The following is a 13,703-nucleotide window of genomic DNA, read 5'->3' as shown; positions in this document are numbered from 1 at the left end:
GCCTTTACTTCTCTGAACCTCCGTTTGCTATATGGACTTACAATGAAGATTAATGAGATAGCACAGAGGGATGCTCTGTGCCCATCCCATATGCCCATCCCAAATGCCCATCCCGTATGCCCATACAGTATGAATTCATCCTTACTTCCTTCCATCCATCCATCCGTCCTTGCATGGGTGTGTATTCCACCGATGCTAGTAGCTCCCCCTGCTGGCTATATCTGGAATAAGGCTACTTTTCTTTCCAGAATTAAGGCCACTTTAAGAATTAGCCCATCTTTATTTTACAAATGAGGAAACCCGAGACCCATGGTGGGGCTCATGAGGAGTCAGAGCTGAGATCCACACCGGGTGGTATTTTGTCTTGTCTTGGGGCGTAGTGTCTATACCTCTCCCATCTTGGAGCATTTCCTGGGCTCCTGCTCTAGAGTGGCACTGTTGGGACCTTGGATTTCCACTGGAGGAAGGGGACAAGTACCAGCAGGGCAAGGGAAACAGAGGACAGCCCTGGTAGAGACGGTGGGAATCTGGAGTGGTCTGGAGAACAGGAGTGGAAGACTGGGGGGAAGAGGAGAGAGGGCATTCCGGGAAGGGGACATGGCACCAGGAAAGGGGAGGGGAGAGAGAGGTGGGGGAGGTGCAGTCTGCACTGCAAGGGGGCGGTGGGGGGATCCAGCTGCAAGCTGGGATTCAGGCAGCAAGGGCCTCCAGACTCGTTCCCAGTCTGCTTTCCCTCTCTTGATGCTTCCATTCATTTGACAAATATTTGCTGAGCTCCTAGTCATGAGAGTGAGATGCTCACGTAGTGAGGGGGACCCAGGCAGACAGAGGCCTTGCTCGTGAGAACTCACAGTCAAGCAGCGGGGACAGATTTAGAAAAAGCTCTTTTGAAAGTGGCGGGGTGTAAGGGGGCATGGCCTTAGATCTAAGGGTCTGGGAGTGCTCCCTAGGTGAGGAGGAATTAAAGTACCTTAACTGAGGCTGGGTTGTAAAGGGAGAAGGGAGGGTCACAAAAGCATCCCCCGCGGAAGGTACAGCACAGGTAAAGGCCTGAGGTGACAGGGCAGGTCAGGCAAAGACCTTCCATCTGGCTGGAGGGCAGGGTCAAGGAGGGTGCTGGAGCAGGGGTCAGGCTGAGAGATACATGAAGGGGTTGGAACTGATGTTCAAACGCAGCTTTCTGCCCAGATCCCAAGACAGCAGACCGTGTGTATCATGTCACGGAGTTTGGGTGTTACCCTGGGGGCACTGGGGAGCCATGGAAGACTTTAGGCAGAAGAGGTTCTCTCTGGCCTGTAGGACAATTCACTGTCCACCCTACTGACCAATCCCAGGTCTCTGCCAAACCTCAGAAGCCTGAGTTAGTCATGAGGATCTCAATTTCGAAATTAAGAAATCGAGGCTCACGGAGGGATGGTGACTGGCCGAGTCACACGGCAGAACCCCTCCTGGAGCCCCTGCGCTCCGGTCTGCGCTTCTGCCTGCAGCTAGCTATCTGTCTCCAGATCAGCCATCCCTGCTCTGTCTTCGGCTTCTCCCTCGCAAACCAGTCTCCTCCTTGCACCAGGCAGAGACCCCTTTGGCTGGGGGATCTGCTGAGCGAACCACACTTCATGGACAGACTGTTCCCAGTAACGGGCCTCCCTGTCCCTCGCCTGAGGGGTAGGAGCTATGCAGGAGAGGGGGTGGGCCTGTTTGGAGGCACCGTTGGGTCCCTAAGCCCCTCTTTGCTCAGGCAGCAGCCTTCGATGCCCAGGCTATAAAGGGTCTGTCTTTCTTCCACAGATGAGTGGGGCTGACGCGGTTGGAGATGATGATGAAGCCTCTCGGAAGAGAAAAAGCAAAAACCTGTACGTTGGAAAGTTCCCTGTCCTCAACCTTGCAGTCAGGGAGGCACCCCATGCACCCATCCTTCCTCCTCGGTCCTCGGGTTTGTCTCTCCTCCAGGGGTACGGGTGGGGAGAAGGGGCTGTGTCAGTCCTGCCCTAGACCACCAGTGAACAGCAAGATCTTTTAAGACTTGCCCGTGGCCCCGGGGTGGGGTCACTAGGGTCCTGGGCATCTGTCCCTGCCCTCAGCATTCATGCAGAGCGAGGCAACGTGTTGATTCAGTACCTGGAAGCCCCAGGGAACCAAGCAGAGGCAACCAGCCAGGTTGTCCTGGCCCTGGCCCAGCCTCTTGAGACAAGCAGTGGCTAAATGATCTTGACGAGTGCTTTGCGCCCTCTGGGGAAGGACAGGGGATTCCCTCTTTCTCCTCTTGAGCTCTCGAAGGCTCGCAGTCTTTGGCATTGCCAGGAGGTGGCACTGCTGGTCCGGGTAGTGCATCCCACCCTCCCAGCCTTTTTGGCCCTGAGTCTGGGGCCTTATGCACCTGGTTTGGACGTTTATTAGAGGTGCCAATTAAATGAACAGGGCGTGTGTGGGTTCTCCTTAGGTGTCCTTGTATACCTGGGCTCAAGGCCCTGGAGACTAGGGGCCGGATGGAGAGGAGGCCATGGTGAGCCCCCGCCTCCCCTCCAGGCTGTAGAGTACCCACCATTACTTGCCAGTTGGGCCTGGGGGAGGAGAACAGGAGTCTTCCCAGACGCCTCCTACAGCCATTTCCCTGGCCCCTGTTTTGGCTAGCATCCACTCCTCTAGAAACTCTTTCTCCCTCAGCTCCTCTGCCCTCTCCAGGTTCCTGTGGCAACTATAGGCTGCTCTCCCTCTGCAGCCAGGAGCCGTCCTGCCTTCTAGGGAAGGTGACATGCTCCAAAAATAGCCCTTTGCACTATCGCTGGGTCCAGGTATCACCAAAGCGGTCACTCCCAGGGGTGCAGCAGTGGGGGGCCGTGGAGGGTGGGCACCTGGGGAGCTGGAGCTCTCCCGGGCCGGGCCCAACTCTAGCCTCGCTTCAGGATGGGTTCGGCCTTTCGAATGCCTGAAGCTCACGTTCTTTTTTTTTTTTTTTTTTTTTTTTTTTAAGATTTTTTTTATTTATTTATTTGACAGAGAGATCACAGGTAGGTAGAGAGGCAGGCAGACAGAGAGAGAGGGAAGCAGGCTCCCTGCTGAGCAGAGAGCCCGATGCAGGGCTCGATCTCAGGACCCCGAGATCATGACCTGAGCCGAAGGCAGCGGCTTAACCCACTGAGCCACCCAGGCGCCCTTGAAGCTCACGTTCTTAAAAGCTTCATCAAGGACCCTTAAAATCTGGGGTGATAATAAAAATAACTAATGTTTGTTGTGCCAGGCACTGTTCTATGTGCATTCCATAAATTGTATAATTTAATCTTTACCATTATTTTATTTTACATTTCCTTTTTTCTCTCACATACCCTATTTGCCCAACGAGTAAACCGAAGCAGAAAGAAGTTACTTGTCTCCGGTCGCGCAGCAAGCATGCGGCAGTATGGAGATCGGATACTGGAGTGCTGGCTCTGAGAGTATAAATACAAATATATGTATTTTTTCTCTCAGAACCTGTTCTGTTGAAGCTCAGTGTAGGCTATTCTGAAGGAGGTTTGCCGAAGCCCTGCTAGGTAGGCTTTGAGCCCCTCGTGATGAGAGTCCTTTCCCCAGAAGCCACTCATTCCATTTCTTCATGGCTCTGATTGGAGAAACGTGCTCCTTTAGCTTCCTCTTGTGGGTCGCTGTTCTGCCTTCTGGACCCACAGGGGAACACCTGGGGCCTGTCTGAGCTCTGCCATCCTGTCAGATGCTAAGCCCCAGGAAGTCCGATGCTGACGGCCCAGTCACCCTTGGGCATTCCAAGGGCCCCAGTCCTCACCCAGAGGACTGCCCATCCCTGGACTCCTCGGCCTTAGCTCATTGGCTTGGACCTTCTAGAGCAGGGTCCCCATCCCTGGGCAGCTGCCCCAGACATGCAGGACAGGATATCTGGGCACTTTTGCCCCAGGCAATGTGCTAACACTTTATGTGCATTTTCTGCTTGCTTCTCAGAACAGGCCCAGGAGGGGTTGGATGGTTGGGAAAATTTGACGTTCTGAGAGGTGAGGTGGCTAGACCAGGAGCACACAGTTGGCTGCTGCTGGAGCTGGGATTTGAACTCCAGGCCCCCTGGCTCTAGAGCCTCACACTTAACCTCCACGGGGTACCGCCTCCTTCACTGACTCACCCAGGGCGTCCCAGAGGTCTTAATGCCGCTTTAAGCCCGAATAACTTCAGAAGCATAAATACTACAAATTCGACAAACACCCATGTGAAAGTTGAATTATTCAGATTTCTTTTACACTTGCTTAGCTTTGTGATTTTGCCAACACACTTTGGATTTTTAACTTTGGTTATAGTCAGCGGTTTTTATCTTTAATCGGAAGAACAGAGACCAAAACTTAAGAATAAAAAAATGTGTCATTCAAAAACCACAAAACTCAGTGTGCATTAAAAAATTGCATAATTAAAATTCCAAATGACGTTTTGGAAAGGTTATAGGACTTGTACTCCTGCAGTTCTCTGAGCTCAGACTTGTGTGAACTCGGACTTGTGGGACGCCGTACATACTCATGGATGCGTGTTTCCAAAGCCAATGACAGGCCCAGGCCTACTGCCAGGAGCTATCCTGGAGCTGCCCAGGGTAGGGGGTCTAGAGACAAGGGGAGCAAATGTGGCCATGGGGCATTTAACCCCTTTCTGGCCACCAGCTTTGCCCAGTCCTGAAAAGGGCTGCCTCCTGGGGGAGTGGCAAGGCTAAAAAATGCTTCCTAGCTAAAAATAGCCACTCCTGCCACCCTGGTGGGCAGAGCCCTCCCCCCTTCCCTCCTAGCAATTTGCTGACTTGTTTTCTCCTCCTCCCCCTGGCGCTGCCATGGCAACGGAGAGGCCGGTCACAAATAACTGGGCCTGGCTTTTTGCCGGGCAGGCCCCAGAGGCCGCCCCTTGCGGACACTTGCCCCTTTCACGGGCTCCCTCTCTGGGTTGGCCAGGAGGGATATTTTCCTCCTCCCTCCCCCTTCATACCCCCCTCATCCTGGTCCCTCCCATTTCCTGGCTCCTCCTGTCTGAGTCCCAGCCCGGCTTGTGCCTGGGAGCCCCAGTCATCCGGTGGGGATCCCGGCAATCGCTCGGCTGCAGCACGCGCCGGCTGCTGCCTGCCACCCCGGGACGCAGGGTGAGGAGCTGGGGGTGCTCCCTGCAGACCGTCCCAGGCCCCAAGGTGGGGGGCCCTACAGAGATGCTCCGAGGCATGTACCTCACACGCAACGGGAACCTACAGAGGCGGCACACGATGAAGGAGTAGGTGTCTCCCCTCCACTGCGCGCAACCTTCCCACCCTGAGGTTGCAGGGGCTGAGCGTGCCAGGCTGACCGACCCCCCTTCTCTGCTTCTGCCCCCAGAGCCAAGGACATGAAGAACAAGCTGGGCATCTTCAGGCGAAGGAACGAGTCCCCTGGGGCCCAACCAGCGGGCAAGGCAGACAAAATGGTGAAGTCATTCAAGTAGGTCCTTTCTGCATCCCTGGGACCCCTCAGGCACCCACTGGTCCCCAGGGGAGCAGGGCTGGTGGTGGGGTTAAATGGAAAGGTGGGGGGTTTTTTTGGCTTGTTCTGGCTGTGGGTTAGACGGAGGCTCTCTTTGAGGGAGGCTGGTACCTGGCAAGCAGCAGCCCTCATGGGGAACGGCTGCCGAGCAGGGGCAGAGGTGGGACCGAGAAGGGATGCTGGTCCAGAGAGAGAGGCTGAGCCCCCTTCTGGGCACCCCCCCTCCACTGGACTCAGCCACTGCCCAGGTCAAGGGCAGCTAACAGAGACCCCCACCCCTCTAGCCCCCACCACTGCACTTCCCCAAACCTCATGGTGCCTCACTCTGCCCCTTCCCTCACCTTTCAGGCCCACCTCAGAGGAAGCCCTCAAATGGGGGGAGTCCTTGGAGAAGCTGCTGCTTCACAAATGTAAGTGGGGGCCGGTTCCCCTCCCTGTGTGATCTCCCCCTTCCCCCTTCCCTTTCCTTCTCTCCCAGACCCAGAGAGCGTGGCTGGTCCCAGAGGGGTTGCCTTTCCCTCTTTCCTGGGTCCCATCAGGTGTCCCTCTGTTGAGAGAGGCTGGGGCCCTTGGGCTGGCCTTGGAGCCGGCTTCTGCCAGCCCCTCCCTGTCCCTGGGAGCTGGCACTGCCTGCAGGAGGCCACTGGGACCTGTGCGCTCAGACCCAGAGATTCCCAGAATAACAATAAACATTTCCATGTACTGAGGGCTTCCACTGGGTCAAATGTGCCCCGCGTCTCATGGGCAGGATCCCTCTGGTCCTCACAGGGCTCCAGGAGATAGTCTCATGACCCCCATTTTACAGATAGGGGAACTGAGGCACACACATGGGCGAGACATGGCCAAGACCCACAGAGAGGCTGTGCAGGGGGTGGGTCCACATCTCGGGGCTCCTGGCTCTCCAAAATGGTTATTTTACTAAGCTCCCCACATCTGCACCCTAAAAGGCCCCTAGAGGGGAGGCTGTCCAGAGGGCAGAAGGGGCTGGTTCTGCCTCTCATCCCAAGGCCTGGGCTTCTGTCACAGATGGCTTAGCAGTGTTCCAGGCCTTCCTTCGCACCGAGTTTAGTGAGGAGAACCTCGAATTCTGGCTGGCTTGTGAGGACTTCAAGAAGGTCAAGTCACAGTCCAAGATGACAGCCAAGGCCAAGAAGATCTTCGCTGAGTACATCGCCATCCAGGCCTGCAAGGAGGTAAGGCCGCGGGCTGGGCCCTCAGGTCCCCACGCCCCACCCCCAGCTCCACTGACCTCTCATGCCACAGGTACGTGGCAGCCTCAACGAGGAGCCCAGGAAGGGGTGAGGCCAGAGTGACTCTTGGGGACCGTGTGTCTAGGGTGGAGAGGAAGCAAGCTGGGGCCCTGGGAAAAACAGAAATTCATCAGTAACAGAAATGGCCACCATCGAGGCATGGGCTGCTGGGCACCCACCAAGCCCTTTATGGATGCACTCTTTTATTGGATCCTCACGACAACCCGTAAAATGGGATTATTATTATCTGCATTTTAAAAACGAGGAGATGGTCTCGGAGAGCCCAGGTTGGAGTCGCTACCATCTAGTGAGTGCTTACTGAGGGCCAGGCCCTGGGGACCGAGTCCCAGGGGATGACCTGTGGACTGACTCCCTATCTGCTTACCATGGATGTGTAGTCTGTGGCACTCTTAGAAGAGTATACCATCCTTCCTAGCCTACAGATGTGACAGTGGGCCTCAGAGCACTTAGGCGGTCTGTTTGGGGCTACATGCCTCCGTCCAGCCCTGCTGGGATTCCAACCAGGCACAAGTGGTCTTTCCAGGCCCTGTAAACTCTCCACCCTCCAGTGAGGGACCGAGCCAGGACTCGAACCGCTGCCCCGAGGGTCTCCACTCTATGACTTAAGATGGGGAGCAGAAGGGCTCAGAAGTGAAGGGCCCCATTCCTGGCCCCCCCCACCCCCAGTTCAGCCCCCTGCAGGTGAACCTGACCCTTACTGCCCTCTGCCCACCACAGGTCAACCTGGACTCCTACACGCGGGAGCACACCAAGGTCAACCTGCAGAGTGTCACCCGCGGCTGCTTCGATCTGGCGCAGAAGCGCATCTTCGGGCTCATGGAAAAGGACTCCTATCCGCGCTTCCTCCGCTCTGACCTCTACCTGGACCTCATTAACCAGAAGAAGATGAGTCCCCCACTCTAGGGGCTGCCAGGGTAGAGTTCCGTGTTCACACCAAGTGGGCTGGGCCCCCTTCCCACCTGCCTCTCTCCCTCTGCGACGGAGGGGGCAAGCGAGCCCCTGGAGGCTGCGTCTCCGGACGGACAGACAGATGGACATTCGGATGAGCAGCCTGGAGGAAAAGGACTGGCCCTGTTGGGTCCCCACTGGCCTGGTACGAGGGGACCCAAGGGCCCTGGCAGGTCAGGGGCCCCGGCTGAGCCGGATCTGGAGCTGCTGCTCCATGCTGTGTAGACTCAGCAATGACCAAGTTCCTTAAAGAACTGGCTGATGGGGCAGGAGGCCTAGTTGTGGGCTCCAGGGCTCTCCAGGGTGGGGAGTGCACTGGGGCTCGCAGCTCAGACCCACCTCCACCTTGAGTTTTATTTATTTAAACAGTAGTCGGATGCTTGGCACGTCGTCCTGTAATAGGAAATTTTTGCCTCATCGGTTTTCCTAATTTACAAGTGCAATATTTTAACCAACGCCTTGTGAAAAGCCACCTCGCCGAGAGGGTGGACACCACTTTGCAGTTTCAGGGGATTTGCTGGTCCCAGGCACCAGGGGCGGGTGGCTGGGCCTCCCGGACTGATGAGGCCTGGAGGGGCGGATGCTGCGTGTGACCTCGCACAGAAATCCCGCACCCCCCACAGAGGGAGGTGCCCCTCGGGGGCCCTGGGAAAGCGTGGCCCCCTCAGACCACACAGTAGCCGAGCTCTGGAGCAAATAAAAGGCCTGTGTTATTTCTCATTGTTGACCCTTTCTGTGTGTTCCTGGGTTTGAGCTCTCCCAAGGTTGGCTGGGGCGCAGGGTGGGGGGGTCAGTGGGCCGCTTCTCTCTTGCTGTCACCCGCCTCCCAACCCGGAGCTACACACACAATACCCTGGGGCTCAGGCTCCTAGGCAATCTGTCATGCTTGTTCCGTGTAGCCTCTTATCTTCCCCACCAGCCTGGGAGGCAGAGGTTATGCCCATTTCACAGATTGGGAGAGCGAAGCACAGACAGGGTGGGTGACTCGGCCAGGGTCATATGACTGGCAAGTGGCAGAGACAGGGTTCTGCCTAAGCCCCACTGGCTTCCAAGCCTGTACTCTGGATTGCTGTCCCCTGCTTGCTACAGGCAGAGTCCTAGCTTGGCTTCCCACTGGCTACATTTCTTTCATTCTTCTGCCCACAGCACCCTGAGATTCTAGCAGGACTTTCAGGTGACACAGGACTGGTTGGTGGAGGTGGACAAGGCCAGACTCTCAGGCTGCAGATGGGTGGGCCCATGGATGCTGGTCAGAAGGAAGGAAGAGCCAGGCAGGTGACAAGGAGTAGGGCTTACAGAGAATCCCTCCCTCTCCCTGGAGAAGGCTTCCCACTCTGTGCCTAACCGGAGATGCAAATTTAGGCAAGGCCTGGTCCAAAGTCATGTTTCCCAGGAGGCTCCGGACCACTGACCTGGAGGGCGTAGAAGAGAGCCTGGAGCCCAGGCCAAGCTGATGCCAGAGCTGGACCCCGGTCTCCCCACATGCAGCATGCCAGTGTCTGGGGGTCAGGGGCCTGGGCATCGCCTGGAGTGGGACCTGACCCAGCTGGGCTGACTTCCGTGACACTGGGTGGAGTTGGTGCAGGAGGGGCTGGGCTCCGTCTCCCTGGATCTTGTTCCTTACCTGGGGTCCTGGGTTCGGGTCTGCCCGCCATGACTTGTAAAGGCAAAGGACATGGGGCTTTGTAGACGCTCGCCTCTGTGCCTCCCCTCACTGTTTGCCCTGGAGGCCCAACCTAGGGCCAGGCATACAGTAGGTGCTCAATATGTGTTACAGCCTTTTTTGTTAGCACTGGAGTGTGAGCTCTTCCAGGAGTGGGGCTGGGTCTGGCGCTGCCCCTGGCCTGAGCCCTGCTGGGCCTTGTAATCAGTGAAGGACTTTCCCACCACGGAGCCACCAGAGCCTCGATGAGGCTGGAGGGACAGCGGGGGGCAGAGAAGTGCCCCTAATTCAGAAACAAGGGCACCTCGCAGGGGTCATCCAGGCCTGAGAAGTGGGGACCTGAGAGCTGGGAAAACGGACCCAGAGGGGACCACAATACCATTCCTGTTCCTTCCAAAATGGCTAGTGGCAGAGAAGGCGGTGGAGCTCAGAACTTGAGTCCCAGCCTGGCCCGGCCTCTCTGTGATGTCTTCCCCTCCGAGGAGAAACACTGTGGGCCTGAAGAGGCTCACCTTGCCCTTTCTTCAGGTGCCAGGGATTTAGCCTTGAGCCAAGCCCTTCACCTTCCCGCCCCCCACGTTGCCACGGAAACCAAAGTCTTGCAGAGCCAAGTCAGGCAGATGGAATTTCCATTTTGGAAGGCCCCCACTGCCGGGTTTCCATTACTCACACTGGGTCCCCTGGCCCAGAGTGGCTTTGGTTGTGTTGAGCAGCTGGAGAGCAGATTGGAGAGGTGCCGGGATCCTCCTGCCCTGGGCCCTGCCTGGGCTCCCTGGGGACCTTGGCTAGAGCCCTTCTCCTCGCTGAGGCCTCAGTCCTGTCACATATACAGTGGCTGGACTGCTCCCCATTTTCTTTTTTTTTTTTAAACAAGGAAGGAGCAGCCCCCTTGTGCTCTGTCTGGCAATCCCAGGCTGGTCAGTGTAGGATCTGATGGCTGTGAGGTCCTCCTGTCCAGGTCCCTTCCCATTCTACAGATGGGAAGACTGAGGCAGAGGGAGGGAAGCAGCATGGCATAGAGGTGACAGGCTGGCTCCACTGTCTCTGACAAAATCACATTACCTCTCTTCGCCTCAGTTTTGTCATCTGTAAATGGTACTTACTGGCACCTTTCCCAGAGCTTTGGTGACTAAGTGAGGTTGTGTGGGCAGTGAATTTAGCCCTGCACCAGCTGCCGTTAGTGACCTCATCACACAGGGTCACAGGGAGGTGGAAAGCTTGTGCTCAAGTGGTCCAGGCCTGGGCTCTACCCTGATCGCTGTGGACAGAGAGCCTCTAGACTCAGTCCCCAGCTCCCTGTCCTTCCAGGAACATTTCGCTAGAGGACAAAGCCAGCCTGTTCCAGGGAGTGTCAGAAACAGCCTGTCCTTGCACCACTGCCCAGTCAGCCTGGCTGGGAGCAGTTGGGGTCAGCTTGCAAATAGGGTGTGAAGGGTTGAAAGGGGAGAGGGCATGGCTGTGGCGCTCGGTTGGATGCCAGTGGGAGGGGACTCAGCACTGGCCTGCCTGTGCCAAACTTTGACTCCTTGTTAGCTGGGCTGGTCCAGTCCCTCACGTTCTTGGCCTCTTGGCTTGGCTTGGGGCAGATACGGGCTCCCAGACTCTAGCCTGGAAGAGACTACCTGATCTAAACTTCTGTCTTGTGCTTGGGTCCCTTCTTGTGTTCCTGCTTACATCTCTCCTGTGACAGGAAGCTCATTCTCTCCCAAGGTATCTCAGGAGGGCCTGGGAGCCTCTGGGGGCTCTAAAACTCTTTCCCTGTGAAATCAGGATCCTGGGGTGGGGTGGGGTGAGGGGGACAGGTTAGCAGTAGCCCCTATGGGTCTCCCACCTAGGTAGCCCCCTACAGGCTCCCTGATTCTCTGGTTTCACTCCTCTTTTCTCCGCCTACCCACCCCAGACTCCTCTGTGCTCCTCACCCCCATGTCCCTGCCTGGCTCCTCTGCTCCCTTTGCCTACTGTCCCCTCCCTAGGTCCCTCTCACTGACATCCTACTCTAGAAAGTCTCCCTGATTCACCCCTCTGCCCCAGCCTCTCCCTCAGGGCTCTCTGGCCCTCCGGAAACAAATCCCAGGGCCGCAGACAAGGACTCTTGTTTTGCTTACCATCGGCAACATCTGTGAAACATCTGACTCTGCCTAGCCTCCTCCTGGCAGGGCTGGACAGGAGGAAAGGGGGTACCCTGGGCCCCCTGCTGCCAGGGTACTCCTTCCTTGGGTTGGAGAAAACAGTGGGAACGAGGAAGAGCTTCAGGGCTGGTCTAGGCCTGCTCAGCAGAGATGGGAGTGTGGCTTCAGGGAGGGCAGGGCCAGTTGCTGATAAAAGGTCTGTACTACCGGGGCATCAGGGTGGCTCAGCCGCTAGGCACCTGCCTTCAGTTCAGATCATGATCCCAGCGTGCTGGGATCGAGCCCCACGTCGGGCTCCCTGCTCAGCGGCGAGCCAGTTTCTCCCTCCCCAGCTCCCCTGTGCTTGTGTTCCCTCTCTTGGTATCTCTCTCTGTTATAAATAAATAAAATCTTTAAAAAAAAATATATATTGTTGCTACAGCCACACAAAGGCACGCACCAAGGGCATTCCATGCCTTATCTCCATCAGTCCTCGCAGCAGGCCTGGAGAGGTGCTGAGTGTTGTGCTCTCTTTACCAGTGAGAAAGTTCACGTTCAGGGAAAGTGGAAGAGTATGCTGTGGCTGAGCAGAGACTGGGACTCCAATCCCTAACATCCAGGCGGCCTCGCCTCCAGCCGCTCAGAGGGAATTAGTGGAGAGCACAGGTTCTCCTGGGTCTCCAGGGTGAGCTTTTCTAAGGAAGGTCATGAACTTCAGCATGGGGGGATGTGTGCTCCTGGGCCGAATCTCAGTTCTCAGTAGCTTTTGATAAATTGCCTTACTTATCTGAGCCTCAGTCATGTCACCTATAGAATGGGAATAATCCCACCTGATAGGTCTCGGGTAGACTCAGTGAGATAAGAAATAGGTATAAACCTCAACACAGGGCCAGCCTCAGAGGGGGTGCGCCATGGAGGGGCAGACGGGGAGGTCTGGGGCTATCACCAAGCATCCAAGGTGAGTTCAGGCCAAGCAAGCAGCTGGCCAGAGGAAGCCGCCCCCGCATTGGCTCCACAGCCAGTTTCTAAGACAAGGCCACCAGGGGCTCAAGGACAAGGGCGGAGCCCCAGGAGGGTGGGATTGAGCTCCAGGCCTCGGGGGTTCAGCAGAGTCCTGCTTGCTGTTTCAGGGACGCCTGACCATAGCACCCGTGCTGTCAGGCAGCCGCCTAGCTCTCAGATTCGTCCCAAACCTGCGCGTGATCTTGGATGAGGCCCCTCCCTTCTCTTGTTGGTTTCTTCTAGAAAACAAGGAGAGCCAAGCTTGCTTTCTGTCTGAGGACCTTCCGAAAGGGCAGATGGTGCTTTGTGTGATGTGAGGCGCTGGGATCCAGGCCAGGTGTGTCTGCATAAGCGGGATGTGTGTGTGTGTGTGTGTGTGTGTGTGTATGTGTGTGTTGTGTGTTGTTAGGACTAAAAAGAGAGTTTCAGCTCCTTCCCCAAATGACTGGAGGGGCCTCGGGACACGGCCTTGCCTGTCCCTTCGTCAGGCTGGACCAAGGAAGGATGCGCTGGTTATTCACATACTTGCTCCTCTGAGGTAAAGCCCGCACCTCCCTGACCTCTGCTACAAACCACCACCCCACCCCCCCGACCAAGCCCAGGCTGAGCAGCCCCTTCCAGGCGCCGAGCTTAGTTTGCAAAGGCAAAGCTGACCGTCCCTGGACTTGTGGGAAGGAAACCCACACCCACCGTCTGCTTCTGCTGCCAATTTGCGGTAAGTCCCTTCCCTCACTGGGCCTCACTTGGCCCATCTGAGAAATGGGTGATGGGGGGGTGCTTTCCAGGTTCTCTTGAGGAGCCTTTTGGTTCTGACTGCTTAGGTTGCGTTCACTTCTCCCTCTTGAGCGCTCTTGCTGCAAGGACTGGCTCGCTCCGTGGAGTCTGTCCCTTGCAACGTAGTGGGGGATGGTGACGAGGAGCGCGGGCTTCAGAGGCTGACCGACCGGAACTCGAGTCCAGGCTCACACACTTACTCACTGTGTGGCCATGGACAAGTCACGTCTCTCTGAGCCACTGTGTCCTTATCGAGAAAGAGGGGATACTAACGGTTCTCACTAGTAGGGTCGTTGTAGAGAATGAAACAGGCTGTGAGCTCCCTGCCTGGTCCTTCAATACACCACGCTCCCTCTCTGGGTTCAGATCTGCTCTGGGCAGAAGGGTCAGCGTCTCTCCAGGGAAAGGTCTCACTGAAATGGAAGCGGTTTGGGTTTTCTGTTTCATTTTTAATTTC

The 13,703-nt window shown here is 56.5% G+C and overlaps 1 protein-coding gene across 8 annotated transcripts in view; it reads left to right on the top strand.

Moving 5' to 3' along the window:
- The window catches only part of RGS3 (regulator of G protein signaling 3), a 119,912-nt gene extending 111,493 nt beyond the window's left edge, over nt 1-8,419 (top strand). For 6 of the 8 annotated variants that reach the window (XM_059142767.1, XM_059142768.1, XM_059142769.1 and 3 more), the window contains 5 exons: nt 1,786-1,850; nt 5,337-5,438; nt 5,829-5,890; nt 6,507-6,673; nt 7,469-8,419. In XM_059142767.1, the coding sequence (XP_058998750.1) occupies nt 1,786-1,850; nt 5,337-5,438; nt 5,829-5,890; nt 6,507-6,673; nt 7,469-7,654 (582 nt within the window). In that variant the 3' untranslated portion in view covers nt 7,655-8,419. Of the gene's footprint in view, nt 1-1,785; nt 1,851-4,792; nt 5,236-5,336; nt 5,439-5,828; nt 5,891-6,506; nt 6,674-7,468 lie in introns of those variants that run through there. The other 2 variants (XM_059142775.1, XM_059142776.1) reach the window with 2 other exon arrangements.
- The last annotated feature ends 5,284 nt before the right edge of the window (nt 8,420-13,703 follow it).

This window comes from Mustela lutreola, chromosome 12, assembly GCF_030435805.1.
Source record: "Mustela lutreola isolate mMusLut2 chromosome 12, mMusLut2.pri, whole genome shotgun sequence".
NCBI lineage: Eukaryota > Metazoa > Chordata > Mammalia > Carnivora > Mustelidae > Mustela > Mustela lutreola.
The sequence above is the reverse complement of the archived record's forward strand: the minus strand, read 5'-3'. Positions and strand labels throughout refer to the sequence as shown.